Here is a 25309-nt window from a genome sequence, read left to right as displayed (position 1 = left end):
TTTCAAATACAGTACTGTTACCTATAGTCACAATGTTGTACTACATCCCAGGACTTATTTGTCTTAAAACTGGAAGTTTGCATATTTTGACCCGCTTCACCCACTTAGCCCACCCCCTACCCCCAGTCTCTGGCAACTACCAAACTGCTCTCTGTGTCCATGAGTTTGGGTTTTTGTTTTAGATCCAACATATAAGTGAGATCATACAGTATTTACATTTGTCTGATATGTTTCACTTAGCATAATGCTCAAGGTTTATCTCTGTTGTCACAAATGGTAGGATTTCTTTCTTTTCTATGGCTGAATAATATTTCATTGTCACATAACGTATTTTCTTTATCCATTCCTCCACCAGTGGACACTTATGTTGTGTCCATATCCTGGCTATATTAAATAATGCTGCAGTGAACATGGGGGTGGCAGGTATTTTTTTCTGAGACTGTGATTTCACTTTCTTCAGATAAATATTCAGAAATAGAATTGCTAGATAGTAGGATTGTTCTTTTTAAAATTTTTCAAGGAATCTTCCTATCATTTTCCATAGTCGCTCCCCCAATTTAAAGTGCACCAACAATGCAGAAGCGTTCCCTTTCCTCCACGTCCATGCCAACACGCGTTATCTCTTGATAGCAGCCGTATGAATAGTGTGAGGTGATACTTCATTGTGGTTTGTATTTGCGTTTCCCTGATTCGTGATGTGGAGTGCCTTTTTATGTGCATGTTGACCATTAGTATATCTTCTTCAGAAAAATGTCTGCTCAGATAACCATATTTATTCTAATCTTATTTTTGACACCAAAAATCAGAATAATCTAAATATCCAGAAATAAAGATTTGGATAAATCATATATTTATATTATGGAACATTATACAAAATATTTTAAAATATTTAAAATATTTTAAAATAGTGATATAGTCATAGTTTTAAGTGATGAAAATATATTAAAGTAGGCTTGAGGTTTTTTTTATAAATTAAAATTCTCTGGAATTTGCATATATTAGGTATAGAAAATTATAAGAATATATGTCAAAGATTTTAGTTACCTAATTCGTCTACATACCACCAGCCTCATAACTCTCAAATCAATTCCTCTTGCTGCCCTCTGAATTTAGAATCTTTCAGCAACAATTTAATACCTCTAATAAATTATAATAATATATAGTTATATAAATATGTATAGTTACTATGAATATGTAGTAGAAGACACTCTATGATCTCATCCTGACACTTCCCTAGCTGCATATCACTTTGCATTCTAATAAGCTGTGATGAAGCTTCAGCAACACTGCAATACTTACAGTTTCACTATTTTCTGTGTTCCCTCTCGTTTTACATTTTGGGAGGCTTAGTATGCAAATGGAGCTTGTATTTTAGAACTTTACCATAAGGTGACTTGGTTGAGCCATTTCCTTGCAGAATCCTCCTTGTCAGTTCTGTTCTTTTCTCTTAACACTGCTCAGATTCCACAGGAAAGATTTTTCCAGTTTCTTTTCTGATATTAGCTTTCTGTTAGTATTAGCCTTCCGTCATTGTTCTTTGAGTCAAGTAGGAGAAGAATGGGGGTCTCCATATTGTATGTAAACTTCCATTTAATCTTCTTGTTTACAAGTATGGCATCCTTGCACACAATTGTTCCTGGTGTCTTACAGTTATGCCTGGTGTGTTGTAGTCCAGAGACCCTCTCTAGAAAATACGCTTTGAGTTTTTTTCTAGACTCATTGCATGGGAGTATCAACAGTCTGCTGGAAGGAGAGGGAAGTAAATCTGGAGTCTGACTACTTAACAGGTTTTTGACTAACCTTCTGTTACTAGCCTCTTCTTCACCCCACTTTCAGAAGTACTTGCTTCCTATAACTAGGCCTTTTGAGACTTTTTGCTCTATCAATCTGGTTGCTTCTTAGAACTCCCCATGACTGGCCAAGAATTCAGCTCTTCAAGTCTACTAAGTCAGTTGCCATTTGCCCATCTGCCTTTTGGCTTCTAAAATGTTATTATTATTCTCTTCTCCTGGTCTCCTTGATTTAAAAAAAATCTCTTTGTTTTAGTAGAGTTTGTTAGGAAGGAAGAAGACTATATTGTATTCAGTCTCTCATTTTTAACACTCAGTCCTGCCTCCATGTCTTTGCACATGCTTTTCCTGTAGAGGACAACATATCCTGCTGCCTGAGGTCCTGGACCGCTCACATTAATCCTTCAATACTGTGCCCAGGCAGTATGTACTCCAAATGCCTTGGCCTCTGCCTTCACCAATTTACTCCTCCTTCCTCTGCTTCTAGTCCTTGTCCTTTACCCATTCTATTTATTTAGTAGCACATGAGGGTTACAATTATTAGATTACATGTCAGTCTCCTTATTAGTTACATATAGTTATATTAATAATTTATTAATCAAATTAATACATTATTGTGTTAGTAGGGACCATTCTTTGATAAAGATGGGGCTGACATTTAATAACCATGGTAAAAACAGCATAACTGGTGATTCATTTTAATGTTAAAGTTGTATTATGCACAAATACAAATAGAAGTTTCTAAAATTTTAAGAAGACTGAATCTCTTTAGTAGCTTACTACCAATGTTAAGCACTGAGTATTCTTTAAAACACAATGATAGTACAAAGATAAACATTAGGTCCTTTTTCTCTGATTGACTAAAAGTTTAGTTGTCAGTCTCAAAACAAAAGTTATTTTGGAATAATTTATTTTGAATACTCACATTATTATGAAATACCAACTTGCCACATTTACTCCTTGACTACAATGAAATTTAAATCAAGGTTATACCAGGAGGTCAGACCAGGCATGTACAAGAATCATGTTTAAGTATCTTTTTGGTAATGCTAAAAATGTCTTTCTGACTTTATTCTTTAATTCTATGAAGATAAGTTTAGGTGTTTCATTATGTCCTCAGAAAATATCATAGAATATACATTTAAATATAAGGCTCTGATATTCAGTGTGGACGGAGGCTTATTTTGCCTTAATTGGGATATGTGTGAATTTAAAACATTTTGAGTTATAATACCGAATGATCTAGTATAATGATAAAAGACAGTTCACCACCTATAGATAAAAACTTTCAGAATATTTTATTGTCTATCCTCGTATGCACAGTTATTTAAAATAAAAACAATAATATAAATAAAGAGTTTGCTGATGATACCCCAACTTTGACTCTTCAGCTGTTTAAATCTTGTGGTGCTAGTAGAATCTCAGAGTTGGAAGGGAACTTACAGTCCCTGAAATCCACACTTCTGGCTAACTTACATAAAAAAAAACCTGAAATAGAGATAGCTTGAGGTACTATTAATAAATAAGTACTTATTAGTGAGTAGATACCTATAATTCTCTAATTAGAATTTTATTTTTCATGTATTTAATAATTCTAGTGAATATTTATAGATGTATGAGACAAATACCATACTAATACTGCCACAGGATCTTTCCTACATAGATCAGCCATATATTTAAACAGACTTTTTGTTTTAAATAATCCATAGAAGAGTGGCTTTTGCATAAAGTATGACTTACTGTAGTTCATAATTTACTGCAATGGTGACTCAAAATTGCAAGCATTTTATTTTGTTCCAAAATTTAAAAAAAATGCAAACATACAGGTCTTCATTAATTATAATTAAAATTTATTGTGAGCTTATCTATAACTATACAATTCTATAAGAAAGAAACAAATAACCAAAAGATTGAAAAGAGCAAGTATACTATTTTTGGTGCTTGGCTTACATAACATTTCACCACTGTGTCATTCATCAGACCTATTCTAATCTATGTTATTGTTGTTGCTTAACTAAATTAGTGTGTTTAAAGTTTAACTAGGCTTTATTACCCAGCTGAGTGATCTAGGAATCATTATAGGTAGAATGTTACTTTAGAAGAGAAAAATGTAGACACAGCTGGAAAGTACTGCAAGAAGCTGCAAGATTTTATTTCAGACATGGACCATAAAAAAGTTGAGCTGTGTAATTATGTTCAAAGCAAAAGAACTGCTCTGTGATCTCTGAAAGCTTATATGGCAAAGTAATAAAATTAGAACTGGTGAAGTTTCAAGATCTGGAGGAAAACTCAGTTTTTATCCTAAGTAAATTTTACATTAATTTTGTCCAGCAACTTTGGGATCCACCAATGTTTACCATAGGTAAGAAGCCAATTAAAGAATGCCAGAACATCAGATTTTTAAATTGCTATTAACTGTTAATTTTTTAAATTGAAAGATAAAACATTATATTCCAAATTATCAAAATCATCATTACCAACAACACTATTATCAACAAGCACATACTGTGTGCCTACTTTGTGTAGAGAGGATCAGTAATGTATTTCAGAGCCCCAAGAATAATTACGTAGAAGAATCTGATAGCAGTTAGTACTCTTATCTCATTTAGTACAACTATTTTACAGATAAGGAAGCTGATGTACAAGATAAAACTTTAAAGTAAGTCAGCTAATAAACAGGTTAAGCTGGATTCCACATCACAATCCATGCTCTTACTAATTGCATCACCAAGTTAAGTCACGGAATCTTCTTTTTGGAAAGTTTCAAGTGTATATTAAAATATCAATTTCAATAGCCTGAGAATTTCACCTCACATGCAAGGATGGGATCAGACAGCCACAGCTTCCTTTTTTGTACCAGCTAACCTGTTATTTAATGATTTCAAGATGTCAGTAAAGATTTGAGGCTTAGAAATTGGCAGGATCTGTTTGAGGATTACTCAAGGGCATTTATTACTTCTTTTAGGAACAGCATCTGTTGCAGTCGCAGGTGTCCTTGCAGCTCTTCGAATAACCAAGAACAAACTATCTGATCAAACAATACTATTCCAAGGAGCTGGAGAGGTACCTGCCTTCTATAATATTTATGTCCTCCTAAACTAATGAACATAGAATCCATTTTGATTATTCATTAACTTGAAGTTTGAGGTATTTGTTCAAATTTTTAGTATATTGTAAATATAGATTTTATTGAAAGATTCACAAATTAAGCAATTGAGGCATATTAATTTTTCATAGGAGACTTTATAGGTGTAGAGATATTTTTCACAGTTTTAAATTGGTAAGATTATAGATGTTGCCATAGGTTTTTATTATGTATATTTAAGGTGCCATGCAATAACAAAAAGTTTCCAATGTATGCTTATATATAAAAGCCTTTAAGAACTATGTAAGCCATGATAGCTGATGCTAACTTTTATAATGTCCAGTGTCACAAAGTTCTCTTTATTTGACTCACAGTTTAGTATTTACATATATAATTATATTCAAGTTTATAGGAAAAAAATACTTTGAATTAGAGACAGTGTTCATTACAACTGTTCACACACAAAAGAACCATAACATTTTATATGGTTGGAAGGAGATGGCAGCAAGACAGAATTATGCTGTTTTATTTTTCTACAAGTTACTCATTTGAAAGAAAACTAGATTCCAATATTAATAATTCACCCCCCAAAGTAGAAATTAAAATGTCAGTTGAGCTTCTTTGAGAAAACTGCCAAAATCTGTTTAGAATTTTAGAATGTAATAAATGGAGAAATACTCTGGGGCTATATATATGTTAAGAAGTTTTATATTTACAAATTTTAAATGATTATGAATAAATATATAACACTGGTAGAAACTGTATATTGGGTTTGCTTTTACTTGTTCTTAAAGTACACAAACCTAGAACTTGAATGCCAAGATACAGATGTGAAAGTAATCAGAATGTAAATCACAAATTCATTTCACATTTAAATAAAAATCGAGGCTAAGTAATACTTCAGTAAAATTAGCGTTTTTTAAAAAAAATTATGTGGATTGTTACATGCTGTTCTTAATTTTAGTAAATGTCTTTGAATTTCCAAAGGATTTTGTGGAATGGCACAGGCCATTCTTCATACTCAGTAGGACCGAAGTGTTTATGGTTGGATAATTCAAAACTGTCATTCTTTTGTCCCTGGTGAAATTTCATAGATTATGACTAAATATATCAAATACTAAGGAAGTTCATTCCTTCAGTCTTGCAAGAAATTTCACAGTCCTTTATTTTTCCAAATTAAGAAAGTAAATAGATGCTTGGGAAGACAGATTTTATGTGTTTCATTTTATTACCTAATTGGTCAAGTTCTCATCCAAACACCAGGCTTCTTCTTCTAATTCAATTAGAGGACCTTGAACCCAACAATAAACAATACACAGTCCAGTGAACAAGATTGACCAGTTCATTATTTTAAATTCAATATTTTCTTGCTAGAGCAAATCATAACTCTATTAATGGAATTAAAGATACTGACAGTCAAGGATATTACGGTTTTATTTGTGGCTCAATAGGAAGCCACACAATAGTGGTTCTGTTGTGATAAGAAGAGTAAATAATTGTCGTGTAGCTTAAACCATTTGGCACAAAAATACTTTGCTCCCAGTATAAATGAATAGCTCTTTAGATCATTAAACTGGGCCATTTTGTACTTCCTTATTAAAAAAGACAAAACAGAGTGAAATGTAACTTATTAGGATGTTATGTGGAACGACTTTAAAAAATTTTGTTTTTATAACATTTTCTCAGGCTGCCTTAGGGATTGCACACCTGATTGTTATGGCCATGGAAAAAGAAGGTTTATCAAAGGAGAAAGCCATAAAAAAGATATGGATGGTTGACTCAAAAGGATTGATAGTTAAGGTAAGAATTTGTCATTTTAACTAGAATAAAATCAATATGCCATTCTGGATGATGATGCCAAAGACTACTATGATATCCACCTATCCCATGCCCAACGCTCTGTTAAAAGAGTAGCCATTATCTATGAATGACCGTGTTGTACAGTAATGCTAATACTCTTCTGAATAAAGAAGAAAAATATGGCTCAACTATAGGCTTTGTCTGTGAGGTGATGTGAATAGGCTGCACCAGTTAGTCCATCTGAATTAGGTTAGTTTCCAAGTGAGGCAATTTGATACTGATACAGATGAAACACCTAGGTATAGTTCTTTTATTAAGGGCTATCTGTCTAATTGCATACTAGATAGAAAGAATGGAGAAAAAAAAATAAATACTCTTTTACCTGCTACTTTCTCTCAGCCAAATTCTTGCATGTTTGAATGGGAATTCCTGAGGAAGGATTTATTAAAGGTTCTGTTTCAACATTAACCGACTTGAGGTTCAGATTCTCCAGCTTTAATAGAGATAATAGTACCATTTCACAGTGTTACTGTGAGCACTAAATAAGTAACCATTTTGCTACACAGTTGTAAAGCATTGCTATTACTTCTACCGTCTCTGTATATTGATCATACTTCCTTGAACTTCAGGAAAAAAATACATGTAAATCCCCATTCCACATTAAGATGAATTTTAAAATAAACATAAGTAATGTCTTCAGTAATGTTTAAACAAATGTGAATGTGTACAAACTTTCTGGAAAACTGTTTTTTTGTATGATGAGCCTTTAAAAGTTTATGCTTCTGGGTGACTTCTGGTCAAGATGGCGGCATAGGTAAACATGGCTCACCTCCTCACACAACTACATCAAAATGAAAACTAAACTGTAGAACAGCCATCACTCAGAATTGTCAGATATCAGAGTGAATAGAAGTCTGACAACTATGGAATTAAAGAAACCACATCCATCCAGACTGGTAGGAGGGGCAGAGACACAGAACAAGTAAGTCCCACATCCACATGTGGTGGATAAAAATTCGGGAGGGATATCTTGGGACCGAGGTGTCTCAGCCCTGTGCCAGGCCCCTCAGCCCAGGCTTCCAGTGCCAGAAAGATAAGTCCCCATAACTTCTGCCTGCAAAAACCAATGGGAATTGAGTCAGTGGAAGAAATTTCTAGAGTTTCTAGCATTTCCTCTTAAAAAACCCACACCCAGACTTACTCAGACTTACTCCTTCTAACTTCAGCACCAGGATAACAGCTCAAAAGGCACCAGTAGCATAAAGGGAGGAACTGAAGTGTATGGCATCAGAGTGAGATCTGGGGGACAGCTTTCTCCCAGACACAAAGGTAGGCAGAGACCAATGTTTCTTTTCTGAACCTTTTCCAACAGAGCCATAGAGTTGGCAGGCAGGTCCATATCTGAGACTCCATCAGCCTGGCTAACAATGTTTTCTATGCCCTCAAGATCCCTTTAAGCTCCATTCCACCTGACTTATGGCCCCACACAAACTGTTAATTGTGACTTTTCGATATGAATGGCTGGTCTTGGCTCATGCTTAACTACTTCCTAAAATCCTCTCAAACAAGCAACAGCCAGCCTCTATGAGCTCCCAGCCCCCATACCTCTTGCTAAGTGGCCTCAGGTCCAGCACTAGCAGCAGCCAGGGTAGGTTCACAGCTTGGCTTCCCCTGGGAACTTCCAAGCCCAGCACAAGTAGCAGCCATCTCAGATTGTTTTATAGCTCAGGCAGGGTGGCCCCAGGCAGAATACAGGTGGTGACTGATATTGGCCTGCACCATCCAGGAAACCTCATGGCCCGCTTACCTAGTAGACAGCTACAGACCACATTAGAGCACCACAACCATGCCCCTGCAGAGACATTGGTGGTAAGTGGTCACAGCTAGTCCTTGCAGCTGACTGGCCTGGGTAAATCCCTCCCATTGATCTACCAACGTCAATCAAGGCTCAACCACAAGAGGAGGGTGTACTCAGCCCACATGAAGGGCTCACCTCGAGTACCCAGCTTAGATGATAGGGGAGGCTGTGCCACAGGACCCTATAGGACACCTACTACATTAGACCACACTACCAAGACAGGTAGTCATAGCAGCTCTACCTAATACATAGAAACAAACACAGGGAAGGTGCCAAATGAGGAAACAAAGAAACATGGCCCTAAAGAAAGAACAGATCAAAACTTCTGAAAAAGAACTAAATGAAATAAAGATAAGCAATCTATCAGATGCTGAGTTCAAAACGCTGGTTATAAGGTTGCTCAAGTATCTTAGTGAAGATCTCAACAGGATAAAAAAGATCCAGTCAGAAATGAAGGATACACTAAATGAAATAAAGAACAATTTACAGGGAAACAACAGTAGAGTGGATGAAGCCAAGAATCAAATCAGTGATTTGGGATATAAGGAAGCAGAAAACAACCAATCAGAACAACAAGAAGAAAGACAGATCCAAAAAACTGAGTATAGTCTAAGCAGCCTTGGGGACGGCTTCAAGAGGTCCAACATTCACATCATAGGGGCACCAGAAAGAGAAGAGAAAGAGCAAAAAATGGAAAATCTATTTGAAAAAATAATGGAAGAAAGCTTCCATAATTTGGTGAAGGAAATAGACATGCAAGTCTAGGAAGCACAGAGTCTCATACAAGATGGATGCAAAGAGCCCCACTCCAAGGCTCATCATAATTAAATGGCCAAAGGTTAAAGATAAAGAGAGAGTCCTAAAAGCAGCAAGATAAAAGCAGTCACCTACATGGGAGCTCCCATAAGACTGTCAGCTGATTTCTCAAAGGAAACTTGGCAGGCTAGGAGGGGTCGGCAAGAGATATTGAAAGTCAAGAAAAGCAGGGACCTACAGCCAATATTGCTCTACCCAGCAAAGCTATCATTTAGAATCGAAGCACAGATAAAGAGCTTCCCAGACAAGAAAAACTTAAAGTTTTTTCATCACCAAACCATTATTATATGAAATGTTAATGGGGCCTATTTTTTTAAATTTCAGAACTATGAACAATAAAATAGCAATAATTACTTATCTATCGACAATTATACCCAAAAAACAAATTATGCAAATAGACAGAGCAGGAACAGAGTCATAAATACGGAGAACATTGGGGTAGTGGTGAGTTGGGGGGGATCTGGGGAATGGGGGAAATGGTGAAGGGATTAAGAAGTGCAAATTTGTAGTTGCAGAATGGGTAGGTGGTTGTTAAGAGCAAGTATAGGAAATGGAGAAGCCAAAGAACTTATATGCATGACTCATGGACATGAACAAGGTGGGGTGGATCACCAAAAGGAGTGGGGTTGCTGGGTGGAGGGGAGCAAAGGGAGAAACTTTGGGACAACTGTAAAAACATAACAATAAAATATAATTTTAAAAAGTTTATGCTTCTGCCCTGGCCAAGGTGGTTCAGTTGGTTAGAGCACTGCCCTGTAACTGAAAGGTAGCGGGATTGATCCCCCGTCCAGGCACATATGATCCATGGTCAGTGAGCATGCAAGAGGCAATCGATTGATGTTTCTCTCTCTCTCTTTCTCTCCTTCTCCCTCTCTCCCTTCCGCTCTTTAAAAGCAATGAAAAAGTGTCCTTGCATAAGGATCAAAAAAAGTTTATGCTTCTGACCCAATAATTTCCATTCTAAGAATCTGTTTTGTAGAGATAGAGATGTGTATAACGTTTTATGTATGAGGATGTTATCACAACTTTGCTTACAATAGTGATACATTTTATCATACATTAATTATAATAGTGATTTTTTTACTTCAAATTTTGGAGTAGCCATTTAAGTATAACATACAGGCTTAAAATGGTTTTCAGAGAACTATAAATAACATTAAAGATTTTAAAATATAATGTTAGGTGAGGAAAATGAAACTCCGTCTTATGTATAACTGATTTGTTTAAAAATTGAGTTACATATAAAAGCCATAGAAGGAAATGCATGGAGTACATACTACTTTAAAACTTGCATTATTTTTATTTTCTTTCTGTATATTCTAAATTCTGCTTAGTAGTTGTATTCCTTTAAAGTTAGAAAAATGTTTGTTTTTTGAAATTAATATAGACAAATTTTACCTTAAATGAAGAAAAAGTATATCATACCTTTCGTAGCATATGAGCATCTGTAATGCAGTGAAACAAGATAGAAATCACTTTTACATCTTCTGAGAACCAAATAATAATCATTTCATTAATTTTATAAAATGGCAATTTAATTGTTTATATCTGAAAAAACAAAATTTTAAATTTCTTGGCTTAAAAATTGCTATTGCTTTGAAGAATCAGCATAACTTTAAAAAGTTGTACGCTGTGGTTATGTGATAAATATTGTAGTCATGAAATAATGACATACACTGAATGAAGTTGCCTATGGATCAGGCATTATATTAGACTTTGGGGACACAGTAAGGGCCTCCGTCTCAGGAGGCTCACAGCCCCCTAGGGAAAAACTCAAGTCAGGTGTTACAGTTCTACATGAAAATGTTACCGAAATCTGTCCTTGACATCAGGGGTGCACAGAGATGTCACTCCCGGCTTCACTGAAGAGGCTGGTAAGAACCCTGAGGAAGATTCTGAGACAGGGTATCTCTTCAGCTAAGTTTGAAAGAAAGAATCAGGAGTTCATCTGCAGTCCCACAGGTACCTTCAACAAGAGAAGTAGAGTGGCAAGTTCACTTTCAGAACTTGATTGAAACTAGGGATCATGCCTTTTTGTCTTTTCATCTCTCATCTCTTCAAAGCACTCCATAGTGTCTAGTACATAATTGATAATACTGTAAGTATTTTGTTAATAAATCATTTAATTAATGAATGCCCTTCAAGGCAGAAGAACTGTGTTTGAAAAAGAAAATATTTTGTCATCAGAGACATTTAGGGATTAGGTTTGAAAGGAAGCAGATGACAGATGACAAAGGTGCTTCTAAATCCTGAAAATGAGCAACTGAGGAAACTTAGGCAGAGGTTCGCCTTTGGTCACTCTGATGGTGGTGTGGATGTGGAGGGTGGATTGAAATCAGGTGAAACTGAAGAAAGGAAACGCGTTACAAAGCTGTTGCAATAATACTGATAAAAATTAATGGGGGCCTGAAATGAAGCAGTGACTATGAAGGTAAGTGAAAAAGTTTGATTCAGTAGATATTTAATAAATACAGTTATTAGCGTACTTGGTAACCAATTCAGTATGGAGGGAGGAGTAGGATAGAGTAGAGGAAGGGGTCTATCTAGCAGGATCCTTTGGTGTCTAGATAAGTGATGCAGCCATGAATATATAAAAGGAATAAAGAGTGGACCAGGTTAAGGGAAAGATAATGAGATCAGTTTTGGACATAGCAAGTTCAAGGTGCCTGTGAAGATCTCAGATGATGTGCCCTTGGCATTTGGGGATAAAAGACTGAGGCTCAGGTTAAGTATCTGGGCTCTTAATGTTTTATACCTAGGTAGGTAGATAGATAGATAGATAGATAGATAGATAGATAGATAGAGATTTGGGGATCATCAGCCCCAATATTTGGAGTCATGGAAATAGCTATGTGAATTGCGTTGTATTTAGGCATAAAATGCACTCAAGAATCCAAGAAAAGTGAAAGTCTATGATTGTGGTTTTGTGATTTTTAATGACTTTTTTAATGTGAAATCTTCATAAAAATATATATATTTTAGCATCTCAAATAATTTTAACATAGACTTACTGAACTGAGAATTCAAATTCATGGATTATAATACTTGGAATAACTGTGAAGTTGTTGCTAGACATAATCAGTCACTCTTACTTCATGTCTTTTACTTGCCAAAATAAAGAACTGCACATATTCTGCTTGCCAAGGTAAATAAAGTTACATTTTAAAGGTTGTTATGTATTTAATAGCTTGTGCAGTATTTAATATAAAAGAAATAAATGAAGCTTCGGTTAACCCCTCTTTCATGTTTTAAAAAAATCAAAATTATGTTGATTTTTGTTGAAGAGCTAATAAATCTTAGAATAACTAGTAAATTAGTATAATCTTGCTTTCAAATTTACATGATTTTTTGTTTGTTATCCTTTATCCTTAATACTTTTACAACCTCTACTGAAAACCAGTAATAATTATTTTATTAATTTTATCAACTTGCAATGTTATTGTTTATAACATGTAAAAATATTACAAAGTTTTAAATAAAACTTCTTATAGTCAAATTACTCCACTCTTTAAAGAGATAAAACTGAAACTAATTAAATAAATCAATAAACTGTAAGGTTAACACATTTATGGAGTTATATCATCATCAGATTAGATGAATTTTAAATAATTCATCATTGTCAATAAGGTTGATTGAAATTGATTGTAAGGTCACTGGTAATACTTAAATACCTTAAGCTAGTATTTTATAACAATATCTAGTTAGCTAGCTAATATTAAATGTAAACAAGCTGGTATCCTTCTAAAATAAATATTAGGGGATAAATACAGTAAAGAAGGGATGAAAAAGAAAGATTGCCAGCATGACTACTATTTGCATTTTGCAATGGTAATTTGGAGCATTTTCAGAGAGGACAAGAAGCCATCAAACAAACCAGTTCAGACTCAACGTGCTCTGTAAGTGAAGGCTTTTTTGCTTTGACTAATGAGCCAATCAATGCTAAGACAGAAAACTAAAGAAGTAGGGTATTAATAAATATCATAAAGGATTGACTTCATCTTACTCAGAATAAGACTGTAGAATTTTAATTTTAATTTTGTTTTCTTTTAAATAATTCTGTTTTGAATTAATTTGATTTAATTTTTTTTTGCTTTATAGTTAAATGTTTGGTGTCTGTGGAAAGAGATAATGAATTAAGATATTTTATATGTTATAGGAGTAGTTTTGACAGTGCAGTCATTTCTTTCCTAAGAGCTTAGTTTTTAGGTGTAGGACTTGAAATTCCATGCTGTATAGGAAAAGTTTTTCTTTCCTGTGGGATATTATCAGAGTTTCAGCCAGTGATGCTATCACCACATTGAAGGATGGTTAATACATTTCATTCATTGTGGTTTAAAAAAAAAATTGTAACTCCTAAGAAACTTTGAAGCTTGGTGAAAAGTATCTGGCTTGATTATTTTTCTCTCTCTTCTCTATATCATATAAACTATGATCAATATATACATATGTATTTAAAAAAGTAGAGACAAAAGATTATGTACATGAGTCTTTTAGACAGCCAGAAAATTACAGATATTGATTTTAAACAATAGAGAATTAAATATTGTTGGTGTTAACCACCTGCTATCTTAAATCATGACAATTCTGCACTCTTGTTATGCTCTAGCATGGAAAATACTTTTGTCACATCATTTATCTTTTTTTAATCTGTCCCGAGATGATGAAACACAGCTCTGAGGTCTTTAATAAGCTCACATACCTTCACTGCCAGTACTGTAGTGGAATGTTTCACACATTGTGTACAGATCCAAGGATCTATTGGGCTACATTCAGCTCCAATAAACTAATGACATGACAATAAAAACAGGTCAGTGAAATGGGGCCAGTTGTCCAGACAGGCATGGATTCAAGGAAGGCACTTATGGAAGAGTTCTGGGTGTGCATGTGTAGGAGGAAATACATATTTATCAGTGGCAATCTAGAATTAATATTTTATACCTACGCTGGGCCATGGAGCGCCAACCCCAAATCTTGCCAATCTGCCAGTTCCCCTCCCCACCCTTATCAGAATGTTATGTGCTTTTGCTAAAGGTAGTAATTCATTATATTGTTTCTTCTTTTCTACTGTACTAAGAATTGGCACAAAATAAGGGGGGGGTGGAGATTAAAGAAATAATAACATTCAAAAGAAATTTCCAACTCTCCAAAATGTATTTGGTGTCATTAGAGACTCAGAAAAAAAAAAAAGAAAAAGAAAGAGTATAGAATTTGGGATTCCTGAGATAAGTGCCCACAAGCACTTTGCCAAAAGATAGTGAAGAGCTGAAACGCTAAGGATACCGGAAAGAGAGAATGAAGGCAAAATAAATCTGTATCTATATCCAAATGAAGTGATTGACACAAAGAATGTAGATTCCAAATTAGATTTTGAAACAAGGAGAAAAATGAGCCATGAGTACATAAAATGGAATTCCAAAGGTAAAGGCAGTTGCGTTAATATTACCAGTTCCAGAAACAGTCACATTCCAATACTTTTTAAAATCTAAAGCAGATCATCACATCAACTTTGAAAATGGTATAGAAAATACTTAGGAGACCTTTATTTTGTCTTTTTGATTCTTCTCTTTTTTGGCAAGTAAAGCCCTTCAGTAATGCTAGTGTTACTATTTCCTGACTCCTGGCCTTCTTTCAGTCTTCTCTCAGCATTCCTCAGTCACCGCCAGTAATCAGGCCTGTGGGGAGAGGCTGTGTTCTGTTTCTCACCTGAGGCAAGTCTTCAGGCCAAGTTCTGGCTTGGTGGGTAGGAACTGCCAGTGCTGTTACTATGATTGAGAAAGCAAGATGCTCATGAAAACACAATACATCTTTTCTTTTCAGACAATGTTGATCTATCTTCTTTATGATTTCCTTCACATTCCAGAAAAACACAGGGATTTAACCAACGTTAAATATTTTTCATTATACCTCAGGTTGTCACCACAAGAGCTGTACTAGAAATCTGTAATTGTCACTTGACATTATTCTGTAGCTTTCCTTCTTTAGAACCCATCATTTTATACTTTAAAGGATATCACTACCTTTAAAAATGTATCTGGTAGAGATTTGATAAATCCTTTAGTGCAGTGATTCTCAAAACTGACTAATTGTTTGGATCCCTTGGAAAGCTTAAAAATAAATAAACACAGTCCCTGGCTGGTTATCTCAGTAGGTTAGAGCGTCATTCCGATTATACCATGGTTGAGAGTTTAATCCCTGGTCAAGGCACATAAAAGAATCAACCAATGAATGCATAAATAAGTGAATAACAAAAATCAGTGTTTCGTTCTCATTTCTCTCTTTTTCTCTCTCTCTAAAATTAATATATAAAAGAATTAAATAAACAGATTGTGGGGCTTCATTCTGGAGTTGAATGAGAATGTCTGGAAACAGGGCTTAAGGATCTATTTTTCCTAAGATGAGTGAGTCTAGTGCTTGGTTAGCTTTGTGAAGAACAGGTCTGGCTCATTTTTGTCAGCACTGGCATCATAACCAATCCAACCCATTTTCTTGGCGGAGAAACCAACATCCATGAACGTATCAAAGGAATTGCCTAAGATCAAAAGTGAACAGAGGATATCCTGAATCTTAGTACCAAATTCTATTTCCAACACTTGTATATATCATACATGGAGAGATTTTCTTACTTCTCTGAATATCACTGAAAGTTTTTAGAAGTAACAAATTTAATTTCTGTTAAATTTATTATAATGCATTCTGCTTTTACTTTTTTTATTCCTCTCCCTGGCCAACAAAACTTATTACAAACTAATGATACATTGACAATAATCAACAGTTAGGAGGACAACATCGTAAAATGCACTTGACCCTTGAACAACTCAGCGGTTAGGAGTGCTGACACTCATGCAGTTGAAAATCTGCATATAAATTTTGACTCACTCCAAAATTTGTTATTTCTTGATACCTCTGGGGATTAGTTTCAGGACCCCCACAGATACCAAAATACACGGATGCTCAACTCTGCTATCTAAAATGACCGTAGAACAATGCACACAGTTGACCCTCTGCATCCGTGGACTCCCAACCATGGACTGAAAAGTACATATATTTATTGAGAAAAAAATTGCACATAAGTGACCCACACAGTTCAAACCCGTGTTGTTTAAGGGTTAACTGGTACATTTAGAATTTTTTAAATTTGCTATTTTAAGTAATCTGAAACACTGCACTCAGTAAAATATTGTCAATCATTGAATTAGGAAAATGAGGATTATGTCCCTCTCACTTTCCAATTATTCAACATACTTTAAACTAATTTCACATTATGGATTTGTAGGTCCACATTCAATCTAAACAGTCTGGACTCTCATCTCTTACTTAGATGTTACTTGTAGCAGCAGTACAATGCATATTTTACCTGGTGGAATTTGGTTATTTCAGCTGCTAATAAAATAAATTCCAAGACTTTTAATTTTTTTAGGAGGGGAGAGGGAGAAAGAAAGGGAGAGAAACATCAATGGGAGAGAGAAACACTGATTGGTTGACTCTCGCACATGCTCCAACTAGGAACAGAACCCACAACCCAGGCATGTACCCTGACCAGGAATTGAACCAGCAGTCTTTTGCTTTGTGGAATGATGCCCAATGCACTGAGCCACCCTGGTCGGGGCTAAGTCTTTTATGCTAGTTTTATTACCTCAGGGGGAGGCTACTTCCTGGCTTGGTAATCTAATGAAAATAATTTCCATCTCATGGAGTCATGTGCATGTTTATTTTGAAGTGTTGGGTTGGCCAAAATGTTTGGCTTTTGTCATAGGATGGCTTTAGTAGCACTTGTTATCTTTAACTTCATTTGAAACAATTTTGTTAGATTGTATTGTGACAGACTGTCGTATCAGCATGCATTTAAAAAAACTTATCAAACTTGGTGACTTTTTGTGTAGCCATTTTAATATTGAAGATGGAAGAAAATATGCAGCATTTTAGAATATGATGCTTTGTTATTTCAAGAAAGGTAAAAACGCAGCTGAAACACACACAAAAAGATTTGTGTGGTGTATGGAGAAGGTGCTGTGACTGATATAACATGTCAAAGATGGTTTGTGAAGTTTGTGCTGGAGATTTCTTGCGGAACAATGTTTCATGGTCAGTCGGATAGACCAGTTTAAGTTGATAGTGATCAAATCAAGATGTTAGTTGAGAACAATCAGTGTTATACCATGGGGGAGATAGTCACCATACTCAAAATATCCAAATCAATTAAGTTATTAGTGAAAGTATGTCTTTTATTTTATGGAAAAAACCATACAGACTTTTTGGCCAATCCAATATATACCAGAAGTAGTTTGGATATAGTGCTTTCATTGTCATATGTGTTTCAGCAGTCAGTGGTCAAGAACTGGCTGTTTTCTCAGGCAGGGGCCACCCAGATGCTTTCAGCAGGACTTTGCTGTGAGCTCCTTATTCTTCCACTTCACGCTGTGGGACATGCTCTTTTACCATGGACTGTGTGGAACCTTATTGTTTGGTGAGCCCAGGCATTTTTTTAAAAAATCAGTAGCATATTTTCCTCTTCAACATTTTGGCATTTCATATTTCTATTTTGTTAATATTCTTGAAAATCTTATAAATGTTCTTTTCTCTCACAATCCTTTCAGTGGAGTTTCAGTTTTCTATTTCAAAGTAAAGATTAATTACAATATTTTATTATTAAAGAAGAACACATTATACTAAAGTACATTAATATAATACTGAAAGCAAGCCAGGAAGACTGGTAATTACTTGACCATTTTAAGCATTGGTTATTCCTTTGATGAAATATAGCAACAAGAGCACCTGAGAGTTCAGAGTCAAATCACCTCATTGATTATTGGAAGAAAGGTGGGTCTAGTTAGAACGGATTGAAAGCATTGGGCTCCTTACTGCGGAAAGGAGACAGTGTGATTCAATATCTGTTTTCAGTTATATGAAAGATTATTTAAGGATTTTGGTACAAAGTTGAACAAAAAGAAATTGTATTAAATGGCAGTAAGCAGGAATTTGGTTGAAAAAATTTTTAAAACTTTATTGAAAAAACGCTAGAATTTACTACACATCTTTGAAAATTGTAAAGACACTTTTTCTTGGTTTTAATGGTTTGGCCGCTGGCCTTCCTGGAAGAGAGGGGCCTGTTTGGCAAAGTCTCCTCTTGATTGTGTTTGTGCTATTTTAAGATATCTCAGGTGAAGGGGCTACTAGCCTAAATGTACATATTAGTTAGATTTTAGGTTAAACTGTTGTACAAAGAGACCCCAAAATATGGTGACTTAAACAAGATAAATTTATTTTTTTGTCATCTGACAGTGTAGATATAGGCAGACCAGAGACCACGACCCATCTTTAGGTGCAAAGAAGCTTTCCTGTTCTCACTGCCTCCTGGCTAGCTGGGGAAAGGGTGTGGGGGATGGATTTGGGGACTGTACCTCCTTCCTTTTTAAAGGTATATCATCACAGAAGTTGCACTCATAATTTGCACTCCATCCTTTGGAATTAAGTTATCTTAGTCTCATCTCATTCTAAGCTGTAAGGAGGCTAAGAAATATAGTTTCCACTTGGGTAGTCATGTGGTTAGCTAAAACTGGGAAATCTTATTTAAAAGGAAAGTATGAGGGGGGAAGTAAAGGAAAAAAGTTGTATACTTAACAATTTATTAAGAGAGTAAATCTCATGTTAAGTGTTTCTGTCACAATAAAATAAACATTTTTTGAAAAAGTTGAGAGTAAATGCTGATAGAGAATTAGAATCCTCTGCCATAACATGAAAAAAGATTTTGATACTTGGACATAAAAGTAATAAGACTTATTCTGACTATAATCCACAAAGACCAATAGGCAAACCCTGTGATTCATTCAGTCTTCTCTGAGAGATACATTTTCTCAGCAACCCCAAAAATTATATAATATTGCATTGGGATGACTAAAGCCAGTTTGGAGTAGGTTAATAATTATTCTGAGATCCTTTTTCTCTGTTAGATAGCACACGCTGCACAAATTCTCTTGTCTGTAAAAACATCTCTAAACCTTTGAAAAAGTAAGCACCAGGCTTAACTTTGAAGAATAGTCCTTAAAACGCAGGTTGGCATTAGCAAGGGAGCTAGTGTTTCTTCTCACTCAAGGTTCAACATCTCAACCATAAACAGGAAAGCTGCCCACTATGTCACTTTCATGGCCATTACTTAGCACCCACCTGTTTGTGATGGACCACGCACTAAAGACTGCCACATTGGCCTGAAAACAAAGTCATGAACATAACCACCTCAAGCTTCAGAAGACCCATTTGGCCACCACTTCATGATACACATTTCTCCTTCAAGGTCCTGTGAAAGTATACATCAACTTGTTGACTGCTGTGTTTAAAGCAGAAACTAGCTGCAAGAGAGTCTGGGGACTATAGTGTAGCCTTTTAGCCTCAAGTGTACAGGAAATCATGCTAGAAGAAATTTAGAATCCTGTTATATTTGCCATGTAGAGCCTTAGATAGATGTTAGTCTAGTTTTCTGCCTTTACACATGCAATTGACTCTCTGTATTTCTGGGAAAAACTGTCATGTTTAGTTTAAAATCCTGGAAGCTAAAAGTTACTATTTCCAAGAAATATGTTTCCCTAAGCCACAACTTTATTTAATACCTGCCTTAGAAATTTCATTGTTGTGAGAATAAAAATAGTCATGAATTTTAGCTTATGCTACTTCCAGAAACAATTCAGAAATAATTTAATTAAATAGTGTAGCTGTTCAGTGGTTCCAAATTGATATTTCTACCCATGACCAGACTTTTTCTTTTCTTTCTCATAATGCAGGATTATTTTTTGCCAAGTTGCTAAGCAGTAATAAAGGCCTTGAAGTAGCAGGTGGAGTGCAAGAACATCCTTTTCATCAAATTATTTGAGGGAAAGGGACCTCATATTCTCAAAACAACAGATAGGAGCAACGTTAAGTAAATGGTGGATATATAATCAAAATTAAAAGTGTCCCCTTTATCTATTAGATATTGTTGTTTTATCAAAAGCCACAAAATCTCAGTGACATAAAACAATAATTATTTATTTCCCACAGAACCTGTGGGGTCAGATGGGGTAGCTCTGAGGATGTTGGCTGACTGACTCTAAGCTACAGCAGGTTAGGTCCAGGTCTGCTTCACAAGGCTTGCATCCTCCTTGGACCAGCAAGCAAGCCAGGGCACACAGTTCTAAAGGAACAGCAAAGGGACAAAAGAGCAAGCGGAACCACCAGTTCCTCTTAAGGCCTAAGGTTGGAAGTGGCTCATTTTAAAATCAGCTCACATTTTATTGACCAAAGCAAGACACATGTTTATATCCACAGACAGAGTGGTAGGAAAGTATACTGCGTCTTTTGTGAAAGGAACTATAAATTTATATTGCAGAGAACATTGGCACAGGAAAGGGATGATGGGGAATTGGGGCCAAAATCAAAGCCTGAATTTTCAGAATTTTTGGGTGGAGTTCTGTGACAACCCAACGTTTCTGTTTTCTGATTTGCGGCTAATAAATTATCATTAAGCCTAGCCACATGCTAGGATGATGCTTAATTAACATCTGTGATTGAGATATGTAAATGAAGTAAATTTCCCAGCGGTGAAACTAAGAGGTGAGGATGGGGGCACCAGGTGCGGATGGGGGGGCACCGCCCACACTGCAGGTTAGTGAGAATTGTATGATTTCATTATTGCCTTATTTTTAAAATATTATTACAAGGTAATTTTAAAAACCTTATAAATACAAAAAAACTGTTTGTGAATACTTAGTGTTTACTCACAAAACAGGCCAGCTTTATATAACTATTTATTGTTAGACCCATTACTAATTCTAAAAAGACTATGATAATAGATAGGTTTAATGGAATAAGTGTATGCATCCTGAAGAAAGTGGAAACTAAATTTAGATGATTCTTTTGACTAAATTTTTGGTAATAGTAATGATGTATAAGAAAATGGACTAACAGCCCTGACCAGTGTAGTTCAATTGGTTGGGTGTCATCCAGCAAAGCTAAAGGTCGCTGGTTTGATTCCTGGTCAGGGCATACGCTTGGGTTGTGGGTTTGGTCCCCAGTTGGTGTGCATGCAAGAGGCAACCGACTGATGTTTCTCTCTCACATCCGTGTTTCTCCCTCTGTCTTTCTTCCTCCCTTCCCCCTCTCTAAAAAGAAATAAAATCTAAAAAGAAAAGAAAGAAAAGAATATGTACTAACCATATTCAACGTAGTATTACTAGAAACTAGAATGTTTTCTCCGGAAGTAAATATGAAACAACAAGCTTTAGATTTGATCCTGAATGAACTAAGTGAGATTCTAAAAATCGAGATATAATTGACCTACAACATTATATTAGTCTCAGGTATACAACAAAATGGTTCAATATTTATATATATTATAAAATGATCACCACAATAACTGTAGTGATGACATGTTCACAGAATTTTTTCTTATGAAGTTTCATTAATGTCTACTTTTTTTTTTTTTAGCAACTTTCAAATGTGCAATACGGTATTATTTACTCTAGTCATCATTCTATACGTTATATCCCCAGGACTTATTTATTTTATAATTGGAAGCTTGTACTTTTTGACCCCCTTTGCCCATTTTGCCCATTCTCCACCCCCGAGCTGTGGCAAACACCAGTCTGTTTTCTGTAAATTATCTATGAATTAATGGGGTTTTTTTAGATCCCACATATAAGTGAGATCGTACAGTATTTGTGTTTTTCTGTGTGATTTATTTTATTTAGCATAATACCCTTAAGGTCTATACATGTTGCAAATGACAAGTTTTTCTCTCTTTTATGGGTGAGTAATATTATATTGTATATGCCATGTTATTTTTTGTTCGTTAGTCCATCAGTCCAACCTGAGAGCAGACCCTTAGGTTGCTTCCATGTCTTATGAATCTTTTTGAGTTAGTGTTAAATAAGATTATTTTTCAATGTCTCAGATGTAGTATATTTTGTTGTACAGAAAAGGAATAATGAGATAATAACATTTTGGATCCTAGAAATGACTAATGGTGAATTCTGTTAGGACGCTGTTTGCTTTAATGTCATGTTTGTAATAGGAAATGGGGGTAGAGAAATGGCACTTTACCTTTGACTGTAAGAAAAGGTACCAAAATTACCAATGCAGGAATTATGATTTACTTCTTATTCACAATAATCTTAATTACAACTAACATTGAGCTCTTGTTAAAAATCAGGCAAAATCTCAAGTGCTTTAGGTTTATTATTTAATTTAATTCACAAACCACCTGATGAAGTAGAAATTCTTACTATCCTTATTTTATAAATTAAGCAAGTGCAAAAGGTTCATGTTTCAAATTATGACTAATTCACATGTGTTCACATGTTTTAAAATAAATAAAATGATAACCTTTTTAAACAAGAAGATTGTTCTGTCTTTAGGATTAACAATCTCTTAAAGCTATTTGTAAAGCTTTCCCTCCAGAGCTGTACTGTGTACTATGGAAAGACTGAATTCCATTACCTGCTTTGGGCAAGTTGCTTAACATCTCAAAGTTTCTGTTTCCTTTGCAAAATGACTCTAATTATCCTTGTACTTTTCAAAAATTTTAAGGGAATCAAATGAAATATGTGGAAACAACTTAGAAGTCAAAAAGTACCATATACCATATTTTGCCATGAACAATGTAGACATTTTTGCCCAAATTTTTGAGGGAGAAGTGAGGATATACATTATACATGGGTATAATGACTTCATACCATAGCTATAATAATCCCATGTATAATGTGCACAAAAACGTGGATATTTTGCATTATACATGGCAAAATAGGGTAAAGTTAGGTAGGGATTTATTATATAATCATGATCTTGAAAATTTGCAATTAGAATAGTGTAATTAGATGTTTTCTAGGCAACACATGGCACATTCATAATCAAAACATTACGAGTAACCCTATAAATATATAATAACTTATTCAGAAAATCAAACTATGATATATACATGGCATCCAGTTCCATTTTTAATCAATGGCATGTGAATTGGTAGTGCTGCAGCTAAAGCCAACTCTATACTCCAAGATACTCTATTAAAACAAATAATGTTTAGTAAACAGTATCTTTATTTATGTCACATTTTTGTGTTACCATTTGTTAATGCTGGTTTCTCACAAATGTCTGTAGAATTAAGATTTTTAATTTAAATTGTAGTTTAATAAGGGAAGGACTTTATTTTGTTCACTGTTGTATCCCCATTGCCTAGAACATTGTCTGAGACATAAATATTTGTTAGAAGAATAAGTGAAATGATACTCTGATTGGAGAGGAGATTTTAAGAACAACTGTAACACATAAAAAGTTTAAGCATAAATACTGGTAATGTGGTTAACATTTTGAAATTTCTTTGACTCACTTATGTTTGGCAGATTTATCATTTCTTCTTGTTTGCTTTACTTAGGGACGTGCTGCCTTAACAGAAGAAAAGGAGGAATTTGCTCATGAACATGAAGAAATGAAGAACCTAGAAGACATTGTTCAAAAAATAAAACCAACTGCTCTGATAGGTAAAGTTCTCCCTCCCTCCCTCCCATAAACTCCATCCCAGCTGCAATTTTGCCTGATTAGTTTTCTTACTACTAAATTTTGAGGCATAATTTAGCCATATGGAAACTCTGCCCTTTGGAATTGACAAACAAAATTACATATTCACTGAAGCAACAGTACCCCATAGACACCCCATTTGTTAATTCATGCTGACTTCTTGATCTTACTGATCCCAGCTGTGAAGTGAGGGGCCTCCTGCCGACTTCGTCAGCCTGTTAATGCCTGGCCTATTCAGCACTTCTCCAAGCTCGATTGCTCCAGATAGATGGTGGTTTTGAATGAGGAATGATTTTGCCCCCAAGGAAACATTTGACAATATTTTGAGACATATTTGGTTGTCACAACTGGGAGTAGAGAAGGGGAGGTCAGGACTACTGACATCTAGTAGGTACTAAAAATGCACAGGAGAGCCCTCACAGCAAGGAATTGTCCAACCCAAAGCTCACAGTGCCAGGGTTGAGAAACACTGAACGAGACCCCTCTTAAAGACAGGGACCGTATTTCACATATCTTTATATTGCTCATAGCACTTAATATAGTAGTTTACACATTGCGTGCGCTCAGTAAAATGGTTATTATGGTCAAGTTTATTGTGGTTGAAAAACTCAAAGCAAGTCATTACACTTTGTCGCTTATTTTGTGTGTATATGGTGTCAGCCCTTACTTTGTGTCATACTCCATTCCTAGAAGCTGTTGTGAAGCAGATGGCAATATTGAGAATAATGATGGTGACCATAATAGAAACAAATACTCCATGACTGGAACTGTGGGCCGCCTTTTATTATTGTGTTTTACAAAATATGTTCTATCAGGAATCTTGCATTTTTTCATTTATATTATACAAATTACTTTGTTCTTCTGTTAAAATTCTTTCAGTCATTCTTCAATTTTAAAGTGAATTGCATGACTGTCTTAAATGTTAGCAGCGGTTTGTAAAACACTATTACTTTTTATAGCACTAGAGGACGAAATATAGTCAGATATATTTCTTACAGAGAGATAATATATGGGACATATTTTAATTTCCTGTTGTAAATGCCTATAATCAAAATTCCTAGTGATTAATCACCAGCTCAATATATTATGAGTCAAATGAAGTTTTTGGGTTGGCCAAAAAGTTTGTGTGGTTTTTTCTGTAAAATAAAAGACACATTTTTCATTTTCATCAATATCTTTATTGATTTGGATATTTTGTCAGCTATCTTCTGCATGGTATAACATTGATTGTTCTCAATTAATGTCTCAATTTGATCGCTTTCAACTTCAGCTGGTCTATCTGACCTTGGAACATCTTCCAGCAAGAAATCTCCAGCACAAAACTTCACAAACCACTTTTGACATATTTGATCAGTCACAGCACCTTCTCCATGCACTGCACAAATCTTTTTTTGTGTTTCAGTTGCATTTTTACCTTTCTTG

General features: G+C 35.1%; 1 protein-coding gene across 1 annotated transcript in view; it reads left to right on the top strand.

The window, feature by feature from the left end:
* The window catches only part of ME1 (malic enzyme 1), a 166084-nt gene that overhangs the window by 126091 nt on the left and 14684 nt on the right, over positions 1-25309 (top strand). The window contains exons 8-10 of the mRNA XM_054569670.1: positions 4756-4853; positions 6562-6675; positions 23745-23850. Coding sequence (XP_054425645.1) covers positions 4756-4853; positions 6562-6675; positions 23745-23850 — 318 coding nt within the window. The remainder of the gene's footprint in view (positions 1-4755; positions 4854-6561; positions 6676-23744; positions 23851-25309) is intronic.

The sequence above is a fragment of the Pteronotus mesoamericanus genome, unplaced genomic scaffold (genome assembly GCF_021234165.1).
Source record: "Pteronotus mesoamericanus isolate MK-2021 breed Mesoamerican mustached bat unplaced genomic scaffold, CSHL_Meso_final contig_20, whole genome shotgun sequence".
Taxonomy (NCBI): Eukaryota; Metazoa; Chordata; class Mammalia; order Chiroptera; family Mormoopidae; genus Pteronotus; species Pteronotus mesoamericanus.
This window is presented reverse-complemented; position numbering and strand designations above follow the sequence as displayed.